Source organism: Momordica charantia (assembly GCF_013281855.1).
Source record: "Momordica charantia cultivar OHB3-1 chromosome 9 unlocalized genomic scaffold, Mcharantia_2.0 BLBB01000009.1, whole genome shotgun sequence".
Lineage (NCBI taxonomy): Eukaryota > Viridiplantae > Streptophyta > Magnoliopsida > Cucurbitales > Cucurbitaceae > Momordica > Momordica charantia.
The window spans coordinates 30564478-30586002 of record NW_028275167.1 but is presented as its reverse complement, the minus strand read 5'-3'; the positions used below and the strand labels follow the sequence as shown (position 1 = coordinate 30586002).

Sequence of the window (21525 nt, the reverse complement as noted above, 5' to 3'; positions counted from 1 at the left end):
GGAGATCTGACCCAAGTGGATTTGAGAATCTCATCCTCTGTATCTTAAAACGTTAGTTAAGTTTAAATGAAAAAAGAAAGTGAAACAAAATAATATTAAAAAAGAGCCAATTTGGGATTTCTGAGAGAGGGAGAGATTTGATTTCCGATAGAGACCTGTTATGTAAAAAAAACAGAGTCCCCACACAACTACACAGTTTTGTGTTTCCAACAGACACATACCACATAGGACTTTATATTACACCCCTACAACCTTAACCTACTCCACACAATACAACTACAACACAACACGACCTCTCTCTCTCTCTCTATCTCTCTCTGTCTTTCTCTCTCCATGGCCAGAACCCCTGTCTTCTCCCGCCGGCGGAGGCCGGACCAGATCGACGCCTTAGATCGCATCCCCACCTCTGATTCCGAGGTCCATGTTCTCGCCGTCGACGACAGCCTCGTCGACCGTAAAGTAATTGAGCGTCTTCTCCGCCTTACCGCCTGCCGAGGTCAGTTCATATCCGGCCCATCTTTTATTTCTTTCCAATTTCATTTTCCCTCTCTGGATTCTGTTTGTTTCTCGGGATATTCATTTTGGGTTTTCTTCGGACTGGCAGTTACTGCGGTGGATAGTGGAATTAGAGCTCTGCAATACCTTGGATTGCAAGACGAGACCAATTCCCCTGTTGGTTATGATGTAAGTACACTCGAAATTTGAAGTCTTTTTTTGAGAGCTTTGGGTTTTCATTTCTGAATTTTTCGATGTATGAGATTTGGGTTTTGATATTTTTGGGATTGAATGAAATCAGGGGTTGAAGGTGGATATGATCATCACCGATTACTGCATGCCCGGAATGACTGGTTACGAATTGCTCAAGAAAATTAAGGTATTATTTTTTATTTAAGTTTTGATTAAAATTGAAGAAATTGGAAAGTGGAATTGGTTTAATCGAGCGAAATTGGCGGTGATCAGGAATGTTCTGCTCTGAGGGAGATACCGGTGGTGATTATGTCGTCGGAGAACGTGGTGGCGCGTATAGACAGATGTTTGGAGGAAGGGGCGGAGGATTTCATAGTGAAGCCGGTGAAGTTATCAGATGTGAAGCGGCTCAGGGAATATATGGTGGGGGACGAAAAGACTGCGACTCAGAGGAGTGGGATCAACAAGAGGAAGCTACGAGAGCCGTGCGATCACGCCTCATCGTCACCGTCTATTTCATCATCCGATTCCGCTCCATCTCCATCGCCGTCAGATTCGCTTCAATCCACCCCATCTTCGTCAGAACCATCTTCTCCGACGTCTACTCTTCAATCCGACGGCTCTAAATGACTCTCAATGAATCAGGAATACCCTGCGAGAATAGCAACATATCCCCCCTCCTCCTCCTGTTATTATTTCTTTTTTGAAAAAATTAAACATCTTCCTTTTTATTTATTTATTTATTTTCCTCTTTCCCCTGTCCTGTTAGTTTTAACGGTCGTTTGTTGGAAACCCCAGTTTTGTCCGCTTATGTTATTTAGGGCTAGGGAATCGCCGTTAATTACTAAAACGCAACGCATAGGGGTTGTCCGATCCTCCGGGGCCAAGGCGTGATGTACAATTCATAGAGTTCAATCATATAAATATTGAAAAATAAAAAAATAATCTCCCGGATATTTTGTTAAATTGGGGTTAATTTTCGGTGGAATTATGATAAAAATGACCAATTAGTAATGAGATTGCAGCGGATATGATTGAGATGTGGTAGAGACACTGCAAGATTTTGTCTCCCAAAATCAGAAATAATATTTGATTTCAATAAAATAATATATCGCACCTTAGTTTAATTCAATTAATTGAATTATAGTTAAGTTGAAAATAAAATAATATTCTCGACTCTTTATTTTGGATCAGTACTAATAATTAATTGCAAATATTAAATAAAATAATATTATCTACTCTTTATTTTGGATTACTACTGATAATTCAAGTAGATAGTAGAGATACATGGATGAAACCATACATATGACATCAAATTTTTAGATTATAGAAACATGGTTAAAAGATGTTCATATTTTTAGATTATAGAAACATGGTTAAAAGATGTTTAGAATGATTGATAGTTACTATATATTATTAACAATGTGCACCTTCTTTTTCGATGGTTTGGAGCAAAGTTAAGTATGTTTGTTTTGGAACAATCTTCGATCGGATGATCTACATTTATTAAGAAGTGTGAGTGATGACAAAACATGCTAAAATGATTCGTGTTGGTTTCTATGGATATTTTTCGCTCTTCTAAATAGCTTAGATAAATATGGTTGGGGCAAATAGATATCAAATCCAAATTCTGAATCCTGGACTTAGGATGTTACAAATGATATCAGAGCATAATCTCTTCCAATATGATGTGGTTCGGGAACAAACCAAGCGAAAGCTGATAGACATGTAACGTCCGAATAGAGATGAGAGGTACATGGATGAATCAATAGTGAACTTTCTTTTTAGATAACTCAATCATAAAATTCCAAAATTAAACATAGTTGGAGCAATCTTCATTCTCTCCACCTTCATTCACTATACTATAAGCAGTTAAAATAAAAACATTAGTGATATATTTACAAACATAATAAATAATTTTGCTACTTATTAAAAATACTCCTTTATTTTCGTGCCGGTCTTTTTTTTAATAAATAATGCTTAGGCCCCTGAGGTCAAATCAAGTTACTATTGATAGGAGACCTTTTCAAGATTCTTTTTTCTTGAGACGTAAATTTCCAAGAGTTTGCTATCATTCATGCCTATTTTTAATTCAAATTAATTTTACAAATGATTTTTTAGAGGCCAATTAATGAATAGAGAAAGTTTAATCCACGAAATTTTAAGTAAATTTAAATTCTTTGTCAATAGTTATTTAAAAAATATTACAAACTTTTCATATCTCTCAAATATAAACTTCGATTTAAATTAATTTAATAATTGTTTCTGGCATGAAAGTGAAGAGGATTCAAATTATTGATAACTTTTAAAATACATATATTTTTAATCCATCAATTTTTAATCCATCAAATTTTAGGTGATTCAAATATGACTTTAAGATAGATGTATAACATTTTGATCTACGTGTATGAATAAAGACTATAAAAAGTGCATTAGTGAAGAATTGAAGGAGGAAGATAAACCATAATGATTAACATTTTATTAAGATTTGCCCTTAAATTTGTAAAATTAGGGTATCTTGCCGTGACCAAATTTATAAACACTACTTTACTATTTTACTTTTATCGATATGTTTCTTTGTTTTATTATCTATTTTTTTAATATTTTTATAATATTAGCTAAATTTAAAAATTTAAAAAAAATAGTTTTTAAAAACTTTTGTTTCCTTTTTAAATTTAGCTAAAAATTCAAATGTCATAAGATATACTAAACAAATCAAACATGATTTGAAAAAAAAAAAGTAAAAAATGAAATTTATTATCAAATGGGTTTAAATTTCTGGCTTCGGTGAAAAAAAAAATTGCATAAATTGAACAAAAAGAATATAAAATTTGACTATTCTGCAAAATGCAGTATTGTAGGTTGGAACGAAAAATCTAAAGGAAAAGATAGGGATTTCATAAGTTCAAACAAAAAATCTAACTGAATAGATGGGGATTGAGGTGAATCATAGAAAATTGATTTTGACAAAAAATTCATACCAACCAATTTGCTATTTAGCAAAATAAAAGTATATTGTATCATGTATGGTTATCAATTTGATCAAAGACTAAGTCCAACATAATCAATTGTACAAGTTGAATTCTAAAATTATAATATATTAAAGAAAAAACTTTTTAAATTTTTACTTTTAACTCTGTCGAATTCATTCTTTTATATTAAATGCATCGAGACAAGTATCTTTAATCTTAAAATTCTAAAAGAGGAATAGTATCAATTCATGAATTATGAATTTGGGGATTTTCTTTCCAATCAAACCTACTTTTATACATTGAAAAATGTTCAAAAATTAGATGTCACATTCCTTTCAATAAAGTTGTTGTTATTATTATTATTATTATCCGTTCATTTATTGCACTAAAAAAAGACATAATAGAATATTGGGTCATTTTAATAATGGTTCTTTTTAATTTATTTTCGAAATAATGCTTTTCTAAAATTTATTTCCAAAATTGTGCTTCCTTAATACATGGAGAGACGATCATAACACTTCATCGTTGAGTTGTTTGTAATACAATATTGGCAGCACGTTTGATTATTTTTAAAAAAAAATCAACACACAGTCGTTTCTTAACATGCATTTGTGGTCTAGAGATGGTAAGGTTGATTAAAAGGAAAAAAAAAAAACTGATCGGAACGAAGTATTGTGAGTCGACTCAATTTTCTAGTATAAAACAATTGATTTGATTTGAATTTATTTTATTAATTTATATTACTCTGGTTGGTTTAATTTTCAAGATATTGGCCTCAAATTCATTAACTTAAAACAAATATTAAATAAGTCTCAAAATTGAGAATTTTGTGTTTAATAAGTACCTAAAATTTCAATTTTGTTTCTAAAAAGTCATGATCCTTTCAACATTTTAGTATTTAGAAAGCATGCTCGCTTTAGTGATTCTAAATTCTACCATTGAAATATGATAAATGATTTTAAATTACATATTTGGTTTAGAATAAGAAAGATTTGAAATGAATTAACTTTTATTATTAGAAAAAATTACTAGTATAAAATTTTCATCTTAATTTATTAATTGAAAATTAAAATATAACAAAACTAAAGACATCATTTACCTTAAAATTATGTGAAATTATACATTTTGGCATGAAAAATTTGGCACGTAACAACAGTGTTTCAAATCGTGCAAGATTTGAAATCACTCTCACCATCAAATTCATTTGAAATTACTCAAAATTCCAAAATAGCCATACCAACTAAATTTAAATTTATGCAATGTTTTATCAAAATATTAAAAGAGTTATTGTCCCATGTAGGAAGGTACAATGAGAAAAAGTGTGTTCTAAATGTTATAAAAAAAGGGTCAATAGTTTACGGCTTTATTCATCACAATTGAAACAATTCGAGTATGGTATACTAATTGTGCGAGAGATTGTAATAATTCTTCGTAGCGTGTTTTCTTTCGTGGACTCCGTTTAGAGTTTTCGACTTAAATTCTTGTATTTTTGTATCTTTTAATTTTCAAATATTTGTTAATAGAAGTACATGAATTTGATATGTTTTTTGATTTGTCATGTATGGAAACAAATTTGAGTAAAAAATATAGCGGAACCGAGTAAAGTTTAAAAAAGATGAGATTTGGGAAATTGGCAAAGAGGAAAGATGTTGTCTGCTAAAGAGAATATTTGAAGAAGCAGAAATGAAGTGGCGCAGTTTCATTGTTGGGAGAAGCAAAACTTAAGTTTTATTAATGTGTTATGGCATTGGGAAGTTGTCCGTGGGAGGCCTCATATTTGCATATGTCTTGTTTGTAGAAATGCCTGTGAGAAAACAACCCCACTCCCACTCCCACTCCCACTCCATCCGACATACATTAAACAATTGTGCCCCTCCCCATTCCCACGGGACCCCTATTCAAAACCCCTTCATCTTTTCTTAACACACTTTTTCGTTTTCGTTTTGATTTTGATTTTGACTTTGACATTGACATTGACATTGACATGTTGTAATGTAATGTGAGTATTTGAAGTGACTCGATTTTGTTTGTTCAAATCCATTTTTAAAAACTCCTCGACTTTCTTACAACTTACATGACAACAACCCTCTATTATTATTATTGTTGTTATAACTCAAAAAAGAGGAAGAGGAAGAGGAAGATCTGATCTGATCTGATCTGATCTGTGTGTTAATTAATGAAGTGGGGTGAGATGGGCGTATCTTTAAACAAAGGGAAAGAGATTGAGGGGTTGGCAAATTGGGTGTGTTTTGCACTAAAAAAATCACCTCAATACATAACATTACAAGTTGATTGATTTTATCTTTTTGGTTTTGGTTTTAGTTGGTCTCCATTGGATTCCAATTTCCAAGTGGTCCAGATATGGCCCATGGCCCGCCTGCTTTTACACAACCAAAAGGGCCTCTTCTTTTTCACCAGGCCCAATAACAATCATCCCATTCTCTCTCTTTTGATCACTCACCACTAATCCCATCATTTACCTCTATTTCATTTTTAGTTTTTGTTTTTGAAACTTGACTAATAGGTAAATAACTTATGAATGAAATTATACAAAGATCAATATAATTTTTTAAATTACGAAATGGTGAATCGAAACTTCATGGTGAGGCCACGGGGAGGCTTAGCCTTTATTTTGGCTTTCTTTTATTTGGGGACAAATGTCATATGGGAACTCTTTTAAGGGTATCTTTTTGTCTGTTGGGTTACAATTTTCTGTGGTTTCACACTGCAACTTTATGGATTGAGTCAAAGTTTCAGTGCTCCGGAAAGAAGGGAACCCATTGAGCCATCAATGTCAATTCCTTCACCTCACCCAATTTGATTTGGCCTTTTTCCAATTTTATCTCTCATAACTTGGAAATGTGTTTCATCCTTAAGCTTTCTTTTCTGAAAATTTGGCTTCTTTAGTAGACTAAATCCCCACCCCTTATCTTTAACTATGGGTTATACTTGTGAATGCAGTTCTTTTTTATCTCTAATTTGGTTGATTATAATAGGTTGACCTATAAGACTTTGTTTCTTACCGACATCAGCCTATGTAGATCAACTAGTCAAGATTTTGTTGGAGTTGCAAGGAGTACAAACAAGGTCTTATATTGGTTTGAGAAATGAGTGATCCATAATATGTAGACGAGATACAATTATCTCTATTAGTATGAGACATTTCAAGTTGAATAAAGCTATGATAGTTGGATTCAAAGTAAACACTATCATACCATATTTTGGGTGTCTTTGTCTTTAATAGGTTTTATTTTATTGCCATGACAGTTAAAGGTTGGAATTTCTCACCGTTGTTGAGTTAAAAAAAAAAATAATAATAATAATAATAAATGTTGTCTCCTAAATTTGATGATTTTGTTTGTTTAGCTTCTAAGTTTTAAAATTTTGTGGTTACTTTCTTAAATTTTTTTTATTTTTTTGGTTTATTTATTTTTTTTCTAATTCTTGTGTTGATATTATAACTTATTAGACTGACAGGGGATTATTTGGCACACCGTGGAACAAAAGAGCAAAGTAGAATGATAAAAAAAAAAAGAAAAAAAAATTACAAACGCCCGCCCATCTATCAGAATTTTTTTTTTGCCCGACTTTTTTTTTTTTATTTCTTTGCATTTCACCATGTTGAACTAATTAAGGTACTTATTTAATTTAAATCTAAATCCATATGTTGTATTAAAAATAAGTTAATTAATAACTAGAATTTATTAAAATTAAAATTGAAAGTTTATAAATATAATTGAAATATTTTAAAATTTTGGAATTAAAGAAATACAAGATAAAATAACTATTTTGATGTTTGAATTTTGAATTTAGTTTTCATTTGTTCCCTTGAGATTCAAAAAGTATATATTCTTGCCTATAAAATTTCAATAATGTTCATTTTAATCGGTCTTTGAAGTAACAAAATTATCAGTGACCTATAAATTGTTGACTAAGATATTAACGTGACAAATTATTTATACTTCAAACTTAAGATAATATTTTACCTAGTAAAAACTATAAAGTTTGGAGTGCTATAATGTGTATTTATTAAGAAGTTTTTTTTTAGTTCAACAAGGATGGAGAATTGACCCACCCATATTTCGACTTTTTAATTCATCATCTTTCTGAATCGAAGTGTAACTCTTATCATTTTAATAAACTAGGACTGAGAATACCTCAGTATATATACAATACACACACAATAACTATAGGCAAAATACAATTCACCAAATCAAGGTTCATCTCGTGGACTCATAAAATGATATTAAGTAGATGATTGATGTATCAAACTCAACCCCTATCATTTGACATTCTCATATGTCTTATGATTGATTCGATAAGATATGTGTCCAAACTTTTAAAATGGTAATAAATATCTTATCTATCGAGTTAATTAAAATGTTAAAATGTGACTTAGCATGCTTTGTATAATAAGTGTCTTATGTAAATGACTATCATCGTTGGAACAGATTTTCTAAATTCTTTGAAATTCAGCTTTTGGCCCACTTGGACCGTGACGATAATTCATTTATTCAACGGCTCGAATTAGCTCAAGCCAATAATTATAAATTATGGAGAGAAAGACTAAATAAAGGAAACGAATGAAAGTTGGTGAGCAACTCCCTACCCTCTTCCATCTTCCTTCTTCCCCCTCACTTATAATCATGGCCCATGCTTTTCTTTTGAATAAATGTTTTCGAAAAGTACGATTTTACCCTTTTATTTTTTCTTTCCAACTTTGCATATTTATGTAAATGTAACATCAAACTTTATAGTATAATACAGGGCTCCTTCAAGTATGTCATAAATTGATTTAGTAAACTCGTATACTAATTTTCTTTATCCCAATTTGTCAAACTATGAGATTTCATTTTGGAAACTCTGCCTCTACGAATGATTGGAGAATTAAAATCGGTCAGCTTCTACTTATACAAATGTCGGTTGCATAAATTAATTTTTTTCCAAAAAAGAAAAAGGAAATATTTATCAATTATTCAATAAATAAAATTAATGGTAATTATAAAACTTATCGTTATCAGTTGGCCACTCATAGCAACTTGTATTCATTTGACTTTGACAGGATCATCATGCAATCACATTCTCCAAAAAATAAAACCCTAATTTCCTCCCCCCTTCATTATTATTTAATTATTAATCCACTAACTTTTACTCCTTCCATGGCTTTTTAACTACTTTTTATTTTGTTAAAAAGAAGTTTCCTTAACGCGTGATGCAAAGTTGAAGAGTCGTTTAAAAAATAATAATAATAATTTCTCCATGTCAAAGCCTATATTAATAGGCAAATCACATAAACAACAGGGGAAGGAAAAAAAAAAAGATTTATTTGAATTATGCAATATATTTGCAACTGAATATTACAGCTGTATAATTAAAAGAATATTAATGGGAGGATTAATTTTATTTTAATTTAGGAGCCCGGGAAATATTGAAGAGAGACAACAACTAACTGCTCGCTTTGAAACTGTCAGCCACCAAACACCAAAAACACACGACAATGTTTTTTAGATCTTTTTGCTGCCAATTTCAAAGCTTCCATCTTTTACAATTTTTCGCCCCGATTTAATTTGTTCCCCCTTTTTCCTCTCTCTTTTCTGATTTCCCAATTCCGCCATGGCTCTGCTTCTTCAGCTTCAGCTTCAGTTTCAGCCATGGCGTCTTCTTCTCTTCTTATTTTTTCTCTCTGTTTCCCCTGTTTGTTATTGCCAATTCAGTCCCCCTCAAAATATCGAAACTTCCTACCCTTTATTCCCAATTATTTCTCCCCCACCATCGCCACTGCCGCCCTCCTCCTCACTCCACCAGCCGTCGCCGTCCACGTCGGCTAAGACCATCGCGACGGCGGTGGCCGTCACTGCAGTGGGTGTGGCTCTGATTTCGACGTTGTTCTTTTTCTTAATCCAGAGATATCTGATTAGAAGACGGAAAAAGGAGGTAGCTCCGGGTTCGGGTCCGGGTTTGGGTCCGGGGCCGGTGTCGCAGGCTGCAGTTTCTCAGACTCAGAGTGAATTTTCGCGTCTTGATGGGAATCTTAAGGGATTTATTGTGGATGAAAATGGGTTGGATGTGATTTATTGGAAAAGACTTGAGAGAAGGAAATCCAAGAATAGCTCTGATCCGAGTAATGGAAATGGAGAAGGAGAAAATGTTAAAGGAAATCGGAGCAAAAAGTCAGAGCCTGTTCAAGAAATTCCGCTGCTTCGAGGAAAGTCTTCGAGTTCACATGTCAAAATTGCACCGGAAGAGGAGGAGCCGACTCGGATTGGGATTACATCTCCGCCGCCCCCTCCGCCGCCGCAACAGCCGCCCCATATTACCAATCCTCCGCGATTTACTGCGAATTCTGTTCAGGCAGTTGGAAAACCAGCGAGTAGTTCAATTCTTGCGTCCACACCGCCGCCGCAGCCGGCGGCGCCCCCGCCACAATCTCTCTTGGCTGTTCCGCCACCACCGCTGCCGATTCCAATTCCGGCCAAGGCCAATTCGAGACCACCACCACCGCCGCCTCCGATTGCGGCCAAGACCAATTCAAGACCGCCGCCGCCGCCCCCAATTCCAGCCAAGACCAATTCAGCTCCACCACCTCCTCCTCCGATTCCATCCAAGGGAAATCCGGCAGCACCACCACCTCCGCCGCCCAAGGCCGGCGGTTCCAAATTGCCGCTAAGGGCGACCGCAGCAGTTCCAAAAGGGGCCAAATCGTCAGCAGAGTCGTCTTCATCTACGGCAGCGGATAATGGTCAGGTTAAAATGAAGCCTCTGCATTGGGATAAAGTGAACACTGCAAATGCCGATCATTCCATGGTTTGGGACAAAATGAGCGCCGGTTCTTTCAAGTAATCATCTAATCAAACCATCAATATTCTTTTCTTTCGAGTAAATTCTTTTGGGTACTGATTAATATTTTCATATGGGTACAGATTTGATGGGGATCTTATGGAAGCTCTGTTCGGATACGTGGCGACCAACCGGAAATCCCCCCGGAGTGAGGCTAATTCTTCAGCAAACGCCGGCGGCCGGAACTCAGGGCCAGCGCAGATCTTCATTCTTGAACCCAAAAAGTCTCAGAACATAGCCATTGTAGTCAAGTCCTTAACCATTCCACGCAACGAGATCCTCGATGCCCTCAACGAAGGCCAAGGCCTCGAAACAGAGATTCTTGAAAAACTCGCCAGAATTTCTCCGACCAAAGAAGAAATTTCCCAAATTCTTGCGTACAATGGAGACCCCCAGAAGCTTGCTGATGCCGAATCCTTCCTTTTCCATATCCTCAAATCGGTTCCATCTGCGTTTACGCGCTTCAACGCCATGCTTTTCCGATTGAATTACGGCTCGGATATCCTCCATTTGAAGGAATCTCTACAAACTCTGGAATCGGCCTGCAAAGAGCTTAGAACTCGAGGGCTGTTTTTGAAACTGCTTGAAGCAATCCTCAAAGCTGGGAATCGCCTGAATGCAGGAACTGCGAGAGGAAATGCCAGAGCTTTCAATCTTACAGCTCTTCGGAAGCTCTCTGATGTTAGAAGCACTGACGGGAAAACCACATTACTTCACTTTGTGGTGGAAGAAGTTATAAGGGCAGAAGGGAAAAGGTGTGTCCTAAACAGGAACAAGAGCTTGAGCCGTAACAGCAGCCATGGCAGCGACAACAGCTTCAGTAGCTCCGAAAATTCTACTTCGAAGGAGGACAGAGTAAAGGAATATATGATGTTGGGATTGCCAGTGGTGGGAGGTCTGAGTGCTGAGTTCTCTAATGTAAAGAAAGCAGCCGGGATCGATTACGAGAGCTTCGCCAACTCCACCTCGTCTCTGATAGGCCGCACCGCAGAAATCCGGCAAATTTTGGCTCAGATTGGGAATAATGGAGGTGGGTTTGCAAAAGAAATGAGAGGGTTTCATGAAGCAGCAGAGGGTGAGCTGAAGGTGTTGAGGGAAGAACTGACGAAGGTGATGGAGCTTGTGAAGAAGACAACAGAGTATTATCAGGCGGGAAGTTCAAAAGATAAAGAAGCAAATCGGCTTCAATTATTCATCATAGTTAAAGATTTTCTAGAAATGGTGGATCGGGTGTGTGTTGAAATTGCTCGAAATCTCCAAAGGAGAAGAACATCAGCAGTAAATTTGGGTTCATCACCGGGGAGAACGAAAGCCGTCTTCCCAAACTTGCCGGAAAATTTTATGTCAGACAAGTCCAGAGGCAATTCTAGTGATTCAGACAATGATTTCTGAGCAAACCTTATTCGTAAATGTTTTGCATTGTTTGTTTTCTTGTTAAATTATTGTATATAAGATTCGAAATCAGGAACAGAGATGTAACAATAGAGCATTTTTTTAATGTACTTAAAACTGTTTAATAGAAGCTAAATCTTTCGTTTCCCAGATCTAGAAGCCAAATGTTAAGATCCTGATTTACAACAAGAGTATTATTTAATCATGAAAATAAAGTTAAAAACATGGCCAATCCGAAGTTGTCCATCTAATCTAAAATTGTAGTATCATCAAACATCATATAGCAACTGGGGACTACAAACTACAAAGTATACAATATATATATATATATATATAACATTTGCAGCTATCTTAAAGAAAAATAAGGCAATTCCAAGACAATTCAACATCATACAAAGAGATTCCCTTTAGATATATATAAATGGGGGCTGTTTCGGGACCCCCGACCTTCCTGTATACTGCTAATAGACCTCATAAACATGACGTCGTCTGCTTGTTCATTGTAGATCCAACCCACTCCAATCTACAGACTCTGGGTGGACTTTCAGGGAAAACAATGAGTTCATGACATGGGGCCATCAGGGAGAAGTAATTTTCATCATCGTCCAATCTGATTCAGTTCCCATTGTCGATGCATTTCCTGGTAGCTGATAATTCGTTTCCAATCAACAAATTTAAGAGCGCAGCCTATTCTTAGAAGCATCCTGTATAAGCAAATAGCATATGTGATACTAATATTTAAAGCATTCTAAAGAAAAAGAGACCAAGCAAAGCAATAATTCTGCTACTTTTTTTAGCTTCAAGTGAGGGGAAAAGGAAAAGAAAGAAAAACAGGCCCATTCTTAGACACCTACGGGATAATTGGTCCCAACATATATGTTAAGAATCGTTGATTCTTTGAAATGTGAAAATGGGAGACAAGAAAAACCCACTAATCATCTACCAGTTTTATTTTGTTTATTACGTGCAGGAGCAGATATATAACAATGAAGTGATTAAAAAAAAAAGATAAAACTAAATACCGCACTTGAGCTAACCTTTGGTTTTGATAGAAGATTTGTTCTTCCTCCCTCTCTAGCATTAAATTTATCCTCCACTTTCTGAGATGGGGCAACCTTAGATTTTGATTGGAGGTTAGTTCTCCCTGCCACTTTTGCATTGGATTTTCCTTCAAATTTCTGAGATGGAGCAACTCTGGCAGTTCTGCTCTCTGTACCTCTTATTGTACTACTTACTTTGTTCAACCTATCACAAGAAATTATTGTCATTTTAATGCAAGAGGGCAGTATGTGTGTTTGTTAAAAAGAAGTGATAAAATGTTTCAGGCCTAAATTAGGTACTAACTTCTGGTTCTGGGAAGATAATTATCAGATCTTTTGCTCATCCAAAAAAAGAACTAAAATTTAGGACTAATTCACACAGTTATTCAGAAAAAGGTTAGGTAATTGGCAGAAAGCAGCATAATAATGAGTTGGAATTGCTGAATTGAAGAAACAAATGAACAAAATTAGGTTTCCCAATAATATGATGAGGGAAAGAGATTGACTGTGCGTATAACCTATACATGCAAGCAATGCAGCCAAAAGTTCAGTTGTTATCATATCAGAAGTAGTAAATATAATAAAAATAATACCCTCCATTCTCCTTTTTAGCGGCCACGGAAGTGGAGATCCTTATTTCTTTTTCTTTTGCAGGAACCTGTCAATGGCATTGAGAGATAATGACAATTTCAAGTAATGAAAAACTTCACAATAAATAAATCGATCACATGTTGCTCAATCAATTCAGATTAGATATGCAGTTCTGGAATTATCTACATCTGGAAAAGCAAGAAGATCTAACCATCTTAGGAGCAGAAGACTTCTCTTCTTGAGGAGATGATTTCATTTGGTTGAAACTGTTCTGAAATGTTTTGAATGCCCGTTTTACAATGTCCTTGTCCCCCATTTTCTCCATGATGAAAGATCTTCTAATTCCGGTACCAGAAGACGGATCAGAGTTGGGAGTTCCCAGACTAAGGGACATATGCAGAGACTTAGGAGCGACTTTCTTGACTTCTCCAGATGACAGATTTTGACTCCTTGACAAAGATGAATTATTTCCCTTCTTTGTGGAAGACCGAGGCACAGGAGACCGTGCAACAGGTGTGGTGGGTCCTGGTGTTGTCTTGTAGAGTTTGGGGGTGGAAATCTGGGGTGCTTTGGCTGTGGATGATATCTGTTTCTTCTTGACACTTGCACTGTTTCGTTCCTTGACTACTGGAGTGGTCTGCACAAACAAATGAACAAAATTGAAGTCAGTGAATCCATACCTAGTAACTCCAAACAATTTAGAAGTACATACTAGTTTCACCTCCTTAGATTGTTTTGGTCGATTTTGTTTCAGAACCTGTTGTTTGACCTTAGATACTGCAGAGATTTTATTGACCAACTTTTGTGGAGGCTCTTTAGTGCTCCGGGATTCAACTGGAAGAGTTTCTACTTGTTTCACAACAACTTCTTCTTGTTTGCTTGTCTCGGAACCAACACATTCCAATCTGCCATCAGGTTGTTCCTTTTCGCCATTTGGTGAACTTTCACATTCTGCGGTACTTTCAACATCATCCTTCACCTCATCTTGATAAACACCACTAACCTCACCAATTAACGTCGTGTTCTGCTCAACTTCTACAGCAGAAACTTGGTGGTTAGACGTCTCAGATTCTGAATCAAGTCTTTCACTGTTGTTCATTAGATCTTCTCCACCGTTCAATTCATCTGACACTACTGTTGTATTGCCTTCCATTTCTTCCCTCTCCTGCTCCAGTAACTTGCTCTTTCTGTCAGCAATCTTCTTGTAATGAGCTTCAAAGTAAGCCCTCTTCTGAGCGACAGATCCGGGTGTTGCGTACTTCTCAACTTCTTCCAAGTACTTATTGGGGGAGAAGGTCGACCATTTCTCCCAAGACAGTAAATCATTCTCAAACCTACCGAAGGAAACCGAAACCTCAAGAAGTGGTTTCCCAGAAGCATTTTCTTCCACCTGTCAACACGACGCCATAACCAAATCCAACCGTATATTCAAGCAAAGTAACGGTACAGTAACTCCAAAATACCATAGACAATACAAGGATTCGTCAATTATAAACAGAAATTAATCAACAAATCCAGAAGCAAACGACAATAAATTAGAGAAAAAAAAAGTAGTAACCGGCAAGAAGAAGTTAAATGATTGGGAATCTTGGACAAATTTAGGGCGAAAATTGGCGTACCTTATCTTCGTCGTTTAGAACATCCACCAGGGCAGATTCGTCCATAGATTCGAAATGTCAGAATTGAAGAAAGCAGAGAGCTAGGGCGGCGGGATTTCAGTGGAAACAAGAAATGGAGACGAGTAGCCCACTGGATCAGGATAAAAGAAGCGAAGAATCAAGAGAAAAAAAATTGATAAATGAAGACAAAAAGAAGAAGTGTGGATATAATATGCATGTGTTTGCGAGGTTTTAACCTTTTACTGGGTTCCTCCTTTTCCCTGTACACCTCCATTATCACCTAATCAGTTCCTTCCACCTTTCCAAACCGCATTGAAAAGAATTTGTTTGTTTACGGAAACTGCAAAAGTAATATGCCTAATCAATCATTGTACTTCAAAAAAAAAAAAAAAAGAAAAGAAAAGAAAGAACTCCATGAACAGCGCCCACACACACTCAGATCCAGGAAAGAAAACCGAGTTGGAGCAGCAGTTCGTGGCTGGGGGGGAGCAAAAATCAAGATACAGCGAGAGATTTGTTTTGGGGAAAAGTTGTAATGATTGTGAAAAGGTAAAGTAAAAATCCTCCGGAAAAGGGAAGATCAAAAAGAGCCAAAATCTTTTTGTTTAATTCCTCTTTCCAACTCCATAATTCATACTCGCAGTCGCTGAGTGGAGACGATGGATCGGATCAATAATAATAATAATTAATAATTATAATACTACACCATGAGGATTGAGTAAGGCCCACTTTTGTGGAAGGAGTGTATTAGAAAGAAAGTCTTGACTGTCACACCGCGCTGCTCTCTTCTCTTCATTTATTATCTAATCACTGCCTCTTACGCTGTCGTTTTATACATCCCTTTCCCTTGGCCCATTTATGTTTCTTCTTTGGTTCGGGTTGCCCATCTTATCCGCCGTTTGGGCCGGAGTTTCAGCAGCCCAAATCTGAGATTTCAGAGCTTTTTTTGTCATTTATTAAATAATATTTTCATAAATTTATGTGGCATGGCGTATGGTTTCCGTACAAATTATGTGTATGATAATATTTCCGAAAGTATAAATTCACCAAAATCTAATGTGGTTTTTGGTACGGAGATATAACTTGAGAATTGTTAAGTACAACATACTCTAAAAATAAATATTTTCATTATAATATGTTATTGTTCGTTTTGGATACAACCCTCACAAATTACGTTTTAGACTACATTTTTATAGTGGCCATTAAATTTTTTTTCCACTTGCAATCATCATTTTTGGGACTTCAAAGAAAAAACTTTGGAATAAGTCAAGAGCCCTTTAAAAGTGGCTTGTGATAATAGATTTGATTAGTATTTTGGCGGGAAGTGTTTGGAAAGACGCTTTTAAAATTGTAGTAGATATTTTTTTACTGAAATGTTTATAATTAAAAGAATAATATTTCTTTCCTTATCCGATGTCACCTAATTTAATTTTGACAGCTAAAAAGAAAAAATAGAGATCTAAAAATAAAAGAGATATTTTCTGCGAACATAAATTTAGCTTAACGATAATCGTCACTTGCATAAATCATGAGTTCGAATTTTTTTATTTCTTATCAAACAAATAAATAGCTTTCAGATTTGTTTGCGGAAGGAAAAAAGAATAAGCATCTTCAACCCCACCGAGATGCATATTCAAACAAGTGGCCATTACAATTCAAATCTATTGCTGAATGATATAATTGAATAATATATTGTATGCTTTTTTTAATGTGAAATTAGATCTACCAAGATATTTTCAATTATGCATTTAGTTATAAATCTAATTGTATGCAAATTAGAAAGTATACCCATCTCTGCTACAATGTCTAATCACTGACACTGTACAGTCCTTGCTGTACTTTTATAACACAATATTATATTATACATTTTCTCACTTTAATTTCTTTTGCCACATCTCATTCGAGAAGAAATCTGAACCATCGAACATGTGATCCGACGGTTGCCATGCCATTTTAACAAAATCTCTTTCCTCGAACCTGCTGACATGTGACCGAACTGCAAATTACAAAAAACACGGTTCCTTTTTTTTTTTTTTAATTGAAATGATTGTTCTTATTCTTTTTTTTTTCCTAAAAATAAAAAATCAACCGACCTCCAAAAATTGAATAATTCTGAAAATTAAGTGTCGGTATGTAGTCAATCTCTTGTATTTTGTTTTCAAATTTTTAGAACTAGAAACGTTTGATAATTAGTATTGACTTTCCCTTTTTCATTTTTTAAAATCATATAGAAGTTTTAGGAAAAAAAAATTAAGTGTTGGTATGTTAACCTAATTTTTGTTTTTTATTCGTTTTTTAAATCATAAAAAAAGTATTATTTTTTTAACAAAAAATAAAAAACAAAAATCCTGAAATAAAAGCGTCGCAAAATAGACTCTCACCAACTTTTGGGATGAGAAAGAATATGAAAACTTAAGAAAAGAACAATTAGAGTATACGCTTGTTTTTTCCCCCTTGCTTGTGAACGTATTTAAAATAACAATAATTAATAACAGGATGACCTAACATAAAAATGATGGGCTAGGGGTGCCAACTAATTTGAAATTATTAGTATGTACAAATATTGTTTATTTCACCTAATAGACGTGTATTAAATGAATTGGATAATTACTATACTATAGAATGCATTTTGTACCTAAAAAAAGCAAAAAAAAAAAAAAAAAAAACCTAGCATCTAACAACTACCAAGTAATTATCAAAATAATATTTTAAAGGTCTATCTTAAATATGATTAAATGACCAATAGACAACTACCAACTAATTTGATACAATATTAATATTCATAGAGTTTCATTTCAAAATCAATTGACAATAAGGGGTAGTCCATGTCTATTATAAACATATGTAAGGTTTCTTTTCTTTTTCAATGTGGAATCTTTAAAACAATGAATTCAAAATCTTAAGCTCGTGAGTTAAAGTAAATCTAATTATTTATATGACATGTCTAACCGTCTTAAATTTCTCATATTTAAAAGAAAATAATCGTATAATATTTGAAAAAAGCCTAAATATCAAGGTAATAAAAAAATCCAGACAAGCTTTCTCTCTTTCTCTCTTTTTTTTTTTTGAGAAAAAAAAAAACAGACAAGCTTATTATTGAAATGCAATGGGACATCATGCTTATGAAATTTATTTAAATACTATTTTTGTGATATTTATTTTCACTATCATTTTCATATTTCCTCTTTGTATATGCTTTAAATTTTATTTATTATTTTCTTTAGTACAACGAAATTTAAATTTATTAACTAAACCACTCAGAAAAAACTGGATTTCACTCCCTCAAAATGATGCATTTTCTTCTTTGGATATCGTAGTTTTAAATACCAGAGATAAAAAAAAAAGAATGTTATTAAATTATTGATAGGAGTTTCATTCCCAATTAAGCTTAGGAAAAAAAAAAGTTAAAATGCTATTTTGGTTAGTGTAACTTTAAAATGTCCATTGTACCCTCAACCTTGATTCAATGTAGTCTATATGTTTTGTTCATGTCATTGTAATTTTTAAAAGTGACACTTTTGATCCCTTTGCAAAATTTTGACACAATTTTATATACCATGCAAATCTTTCAATATAAAATTATGCCTATGAACGTTAAAATTTTAATAGAGAATAATTAAAATGAAAATAAATTAATCAAAATGGTTCCTTTTAAATTAAATTATAGTGACCAAAATAAATATTTTAAATGTACAAGACTAAAATAAACAAAAATTGAAAGTATAAGAACCGAAATAAAATTTTTTAAATTACGAGGATACGGAACCAAAATAGTATTGAAAAAAAAAGGAAAAAAGAAAGCTGGGCTGGTTGATATATTTCTAATCAATAACTTTTGGCAATTCAGCCAAAATTAAACCATTGAACCGGCAAATTATGTTGTTTCACAAATTATACGTAGGAAATTAATTGAATAATTCAACCTTGACGTTGTAAATTATGTTTTTTTTTTTATATATTACATTAAAATTTTAAAATTCCGAATAATACAGCATTTTTTTTCTTTTTCTTTAGTATTTTTTTTATTGGATGGAGTAAAGAATTTTGTGTAGTAAGGCTGGGTAATTTGACATTAATTCCATGGCCTAACAACTAAAGAAAATAATTTACAAAGTCAAGATTCACTTCTACTTTTATAACAATTCACGGGTGGCTAAATTGGATATAATTTAATTAGTTAAAGTATACATTCTCAACAAAAAAAAAAAAAGAGAACGAAAGAACAGTCAAAATTCATATCTTTACAGGTGGTTTTAACTAAAATATGATTATCAATTTTTCTCTGTTTTCTTTTTGTGCCATGTTTAAATATGACTATGAAATAAGAAGATCGTGGTGGAAAAATATTATCCAATAACATTAAATCAAGTGCCGAATTCCCTACCTTCCAAAGCCTCGTTCTGCTCTCTTGGCGTTTAAATCAACCAAACTCCAAATCACATTCCCTTTTTAACTTTTGGGCTACCAAAAAGCAAAACCATCTCCTAAATCCTAATTACATAAGAACTACAAATTTAAAAGAATAAGTTATAATAGTTATTGGGGGACCTCCCCCTCCTACTTTTAATTACAAAATTATAGTCTATAAATCATGTCTTTTAAATATCCTTTGTCAATTAAATTCTTGGCCTATTCGGCTTAACATAGAATTCTAAAGCGGGTTGATTGAGTATTGGGTAAAAGAAACGAGGTAGAATGAAAATCTAATAAATTTATAAAATAAATTGAGGACTAAAATCTTGAACACAGAGGGGAATAAGAATAAGAATAAGAATAACCAGCCTGTTATTCATTTTTCTTTCCGATAACAAAAATCTGAATAATCAATTCCTTCCTCTCGTTACATACAAAAAGAATCCAACCCCACAAAACACACAAAAATCTCCAATATAAATTGAATAGAATGATGGAATTTTAATCCTGTGTAAATAAAAAAGGGTTAATTAAAAGTGAAACCAGATCGGTCTCACTAATCGATCTTCTTCCCCTGCGACTTGTGACGGAACCCATCTCCCAAATCTGTACACCGCTAATCAATGAAAGAATTGGTGACTCTGTACCAAAGAATTCTATCTCCAAATCTAATAACTTAAATAATTAATCAATGTCGAAGACGATGAGGGTGTTGGTGAAGCCGAATCTTGTGCTCTGTTTTCAATGCGCGGAAGTCTGTACAGATCGTAGGGTTGCCATAGATGATCCAGAAGGCAAGGTTTGTTAGCGTCTAATCTGACCCACGGCTTCCCCTTCCCGCTCCAATGGAGCAAACTCACCGGACCCGGATGCAGTGTCCGGCAGCTATCTTTGACGTTGTCGCCGCCGAGGCCGTGCTGGTTCCACCGATGGTCGATCGGCTCCACATTTCCGGCGAAAACAAGCAAGAACGGCGGGAGCGACCCCAGATCGTAAATCCTTGTGCGCTTCTGGAGCTCCATCCAGCTCTCGATCTTCTTCTTGTAGTTCCCGATTCTCCATCTGGAGAGGTCCATCACCATAACTCCGGTGTTGAAATAGCAGGGCCTTCTTGAGGCGAAGACCCGGGATAGAACCGGGTCGGACCAGAACTTGTCGGTGAAGTAGTTGGTGAAGTTGGCGTGGCAATACTCGGGCGCTCCGATGACCCGCGACCCGGTGAGGTTGATTTTCCAGAGCTTGTGAATGTCGTCGACCACGACCACGTCAGAGTCAAGGTAGATGACCCGGTCAACGGAGGAATCAAGAATGTCGCCCAGGTAATTTCTGGCGTAGTTCAAGGGGTTCTCTAGGGCTTGCCGAATGGATGACGAAATCAGATTGATTACGGTGTCCTCCCTGAAGATGTAGACCTTGAAACTGAGTGAGGGAAACGTGGATCGGACGAGTTTGCTGAGTTCGCGAGGACTCGCACGGTCAAACTCGGCGGCGATGAAATGGAAGAACGCGTTTTCCGGGCAGGATGCGTGTTTGAGTACGGAGTGAATCGCAGCCATGGAGCCGCGGACGTACTCGGAATCCAAGGTCATTGCGATGTGCACCAAGGACGGGTCGCCGGAGGAAGCCGGACATTCGGCGCCATTCCGGTACCCCGGCGCCTCAAAAAATCGGCCGAAATCCTCGCCGGAGCGAAAAGTCCGAATCCCGAAGCAAAATGGGAGGAAAAGCAGCAGAGAAAGGGCTAATCGTGAAATCAGAGGTTCCATGGCGATGAGTGATGAGTGAAGAAGATGAATCGGGGGGGTTTTAAGGGAAATGGGAGAAGAAGACAAGGAAGAATTGAGATTATAAATTTTTGTTGTGGTTGAATAATGTTGATGCTTGGCCTGGCCTTGCTTTTGTTCGAGTTTACCAAACGCGGTTTTCCGCGCGTTCTCTCTCTCTTCGAGAGAGGGCAGAGGAAAGTGTGAGTGA

General features: G+C 35.2%; 4 protein-coding genes across 8 annotated transcripts; 2 read left to right on the top strand and 2 right to left on the bottom strand.

The window, feature by feature from the left end:
- The first annotated feature begins 249 nt into the window (after nucleotides 1–249).
- LOC111019068 (two-component response regulator ARR5) lies at nucleotides 250–1422 on the top strand. Its single transcript, XM_022295352.2, has 4 exons — nucleotides 250–496; nucleotides 605–684; nucleotides 797–874; nucleotides 961–1422. The coding sequence occupies exons 1-4, from the start codon at nucleotides 334–336 to the stop codon at nucleotides 1315–1317; spliced, it is 678 nt and encodes a 225-aa protein (XP_022151044.1). The 5' UTR covers nucleotides 250–333; the 3' UTR covers nucleotides 1318–1422.
- Nucleotides 1423–9022: 7600 nt separating this feature from the next.
- LOC111019114 (formin-like protein 4) lies at nucleotides 9023–12038 on the top strand. The gene is made up of 2 exons (XM_022295403.2): nucleotides 9023–10495; nucleotides 10580–12038. Exons 1-2 carry the CDS (start codon nucleotides 9273–9275, stop codon nucleotides 11886–11888), a joined length of 2532 nt encoding a protein of 843 aa, XP_022151095.1. The 5' UTR covers nucleotides 9023–9272; the 3' UTR covers nucleotides 11889–12038.
- Nucleotides 12039–12183: 145 nt separating this feature from the next.
- Nucleotides 12184–15946, bottom strand: LOC111019115 (neurofilament heavy protein). 5 transcript variants are annotated; one of them, XM_022295405.2, is made up of 8 exons: nucleotides 15845–15946; nucleotides 15375–15478; nucleotides 15139–15268; nucleotides 14232–14909; nucleotides 13731–14156; nucleotides 13522–13586; nucleotides 12926–13133; nucleotides 12184–12592 (listed from the first exon to the last, which is right to left on the bottom strand). In XM_022295405.2, exons 3-8 carry the CDS (start codon nucleotides 15181–15183, stop codon nucleotides 12563–12565), a joined length of 1452 nt encoding a protein of 483 aa, XP_022151097.1. In that variant the 5' UTR covers nucleotides 15184–15268; nucleotides 15375–15478; nucleotides 15845–15946; the 3' UTR covers nucleotides 12184–12562. The 5 variants fall into 5 exon arrangements, with proteins under 5 accessions (XP_022151097.1, XP_087974084.1, XP_087974083.1 ...); XM_088117958.1 differs by lacking the exon at nucleotides 15845–15946 and adding an exon at nucleotides 15776–15794; XM_088117957.1 differs by lacking the exon at nucleotides 15845–15946 and adding an exon at nucleotides 15568–15769.
- Nucleotides 15947–19894: 3948 nt separating this feature from the next.
- On the bottom strand, nucleotides 19895–21525 carry LGT8 (glucosyl transferase family 8). The gene has a single exon (XM_022295498.2). The coding sequence runs from the start codon at nucleotides 21315–21317 to the stop codon at nucleotides 20220–20222; it is 1098 nt and encodes a 365-aa protein (XP_022151190.1). The 5' UTR covers nucleotides 21318–21525; the 3' UTR covers nucleotides 19895–20219.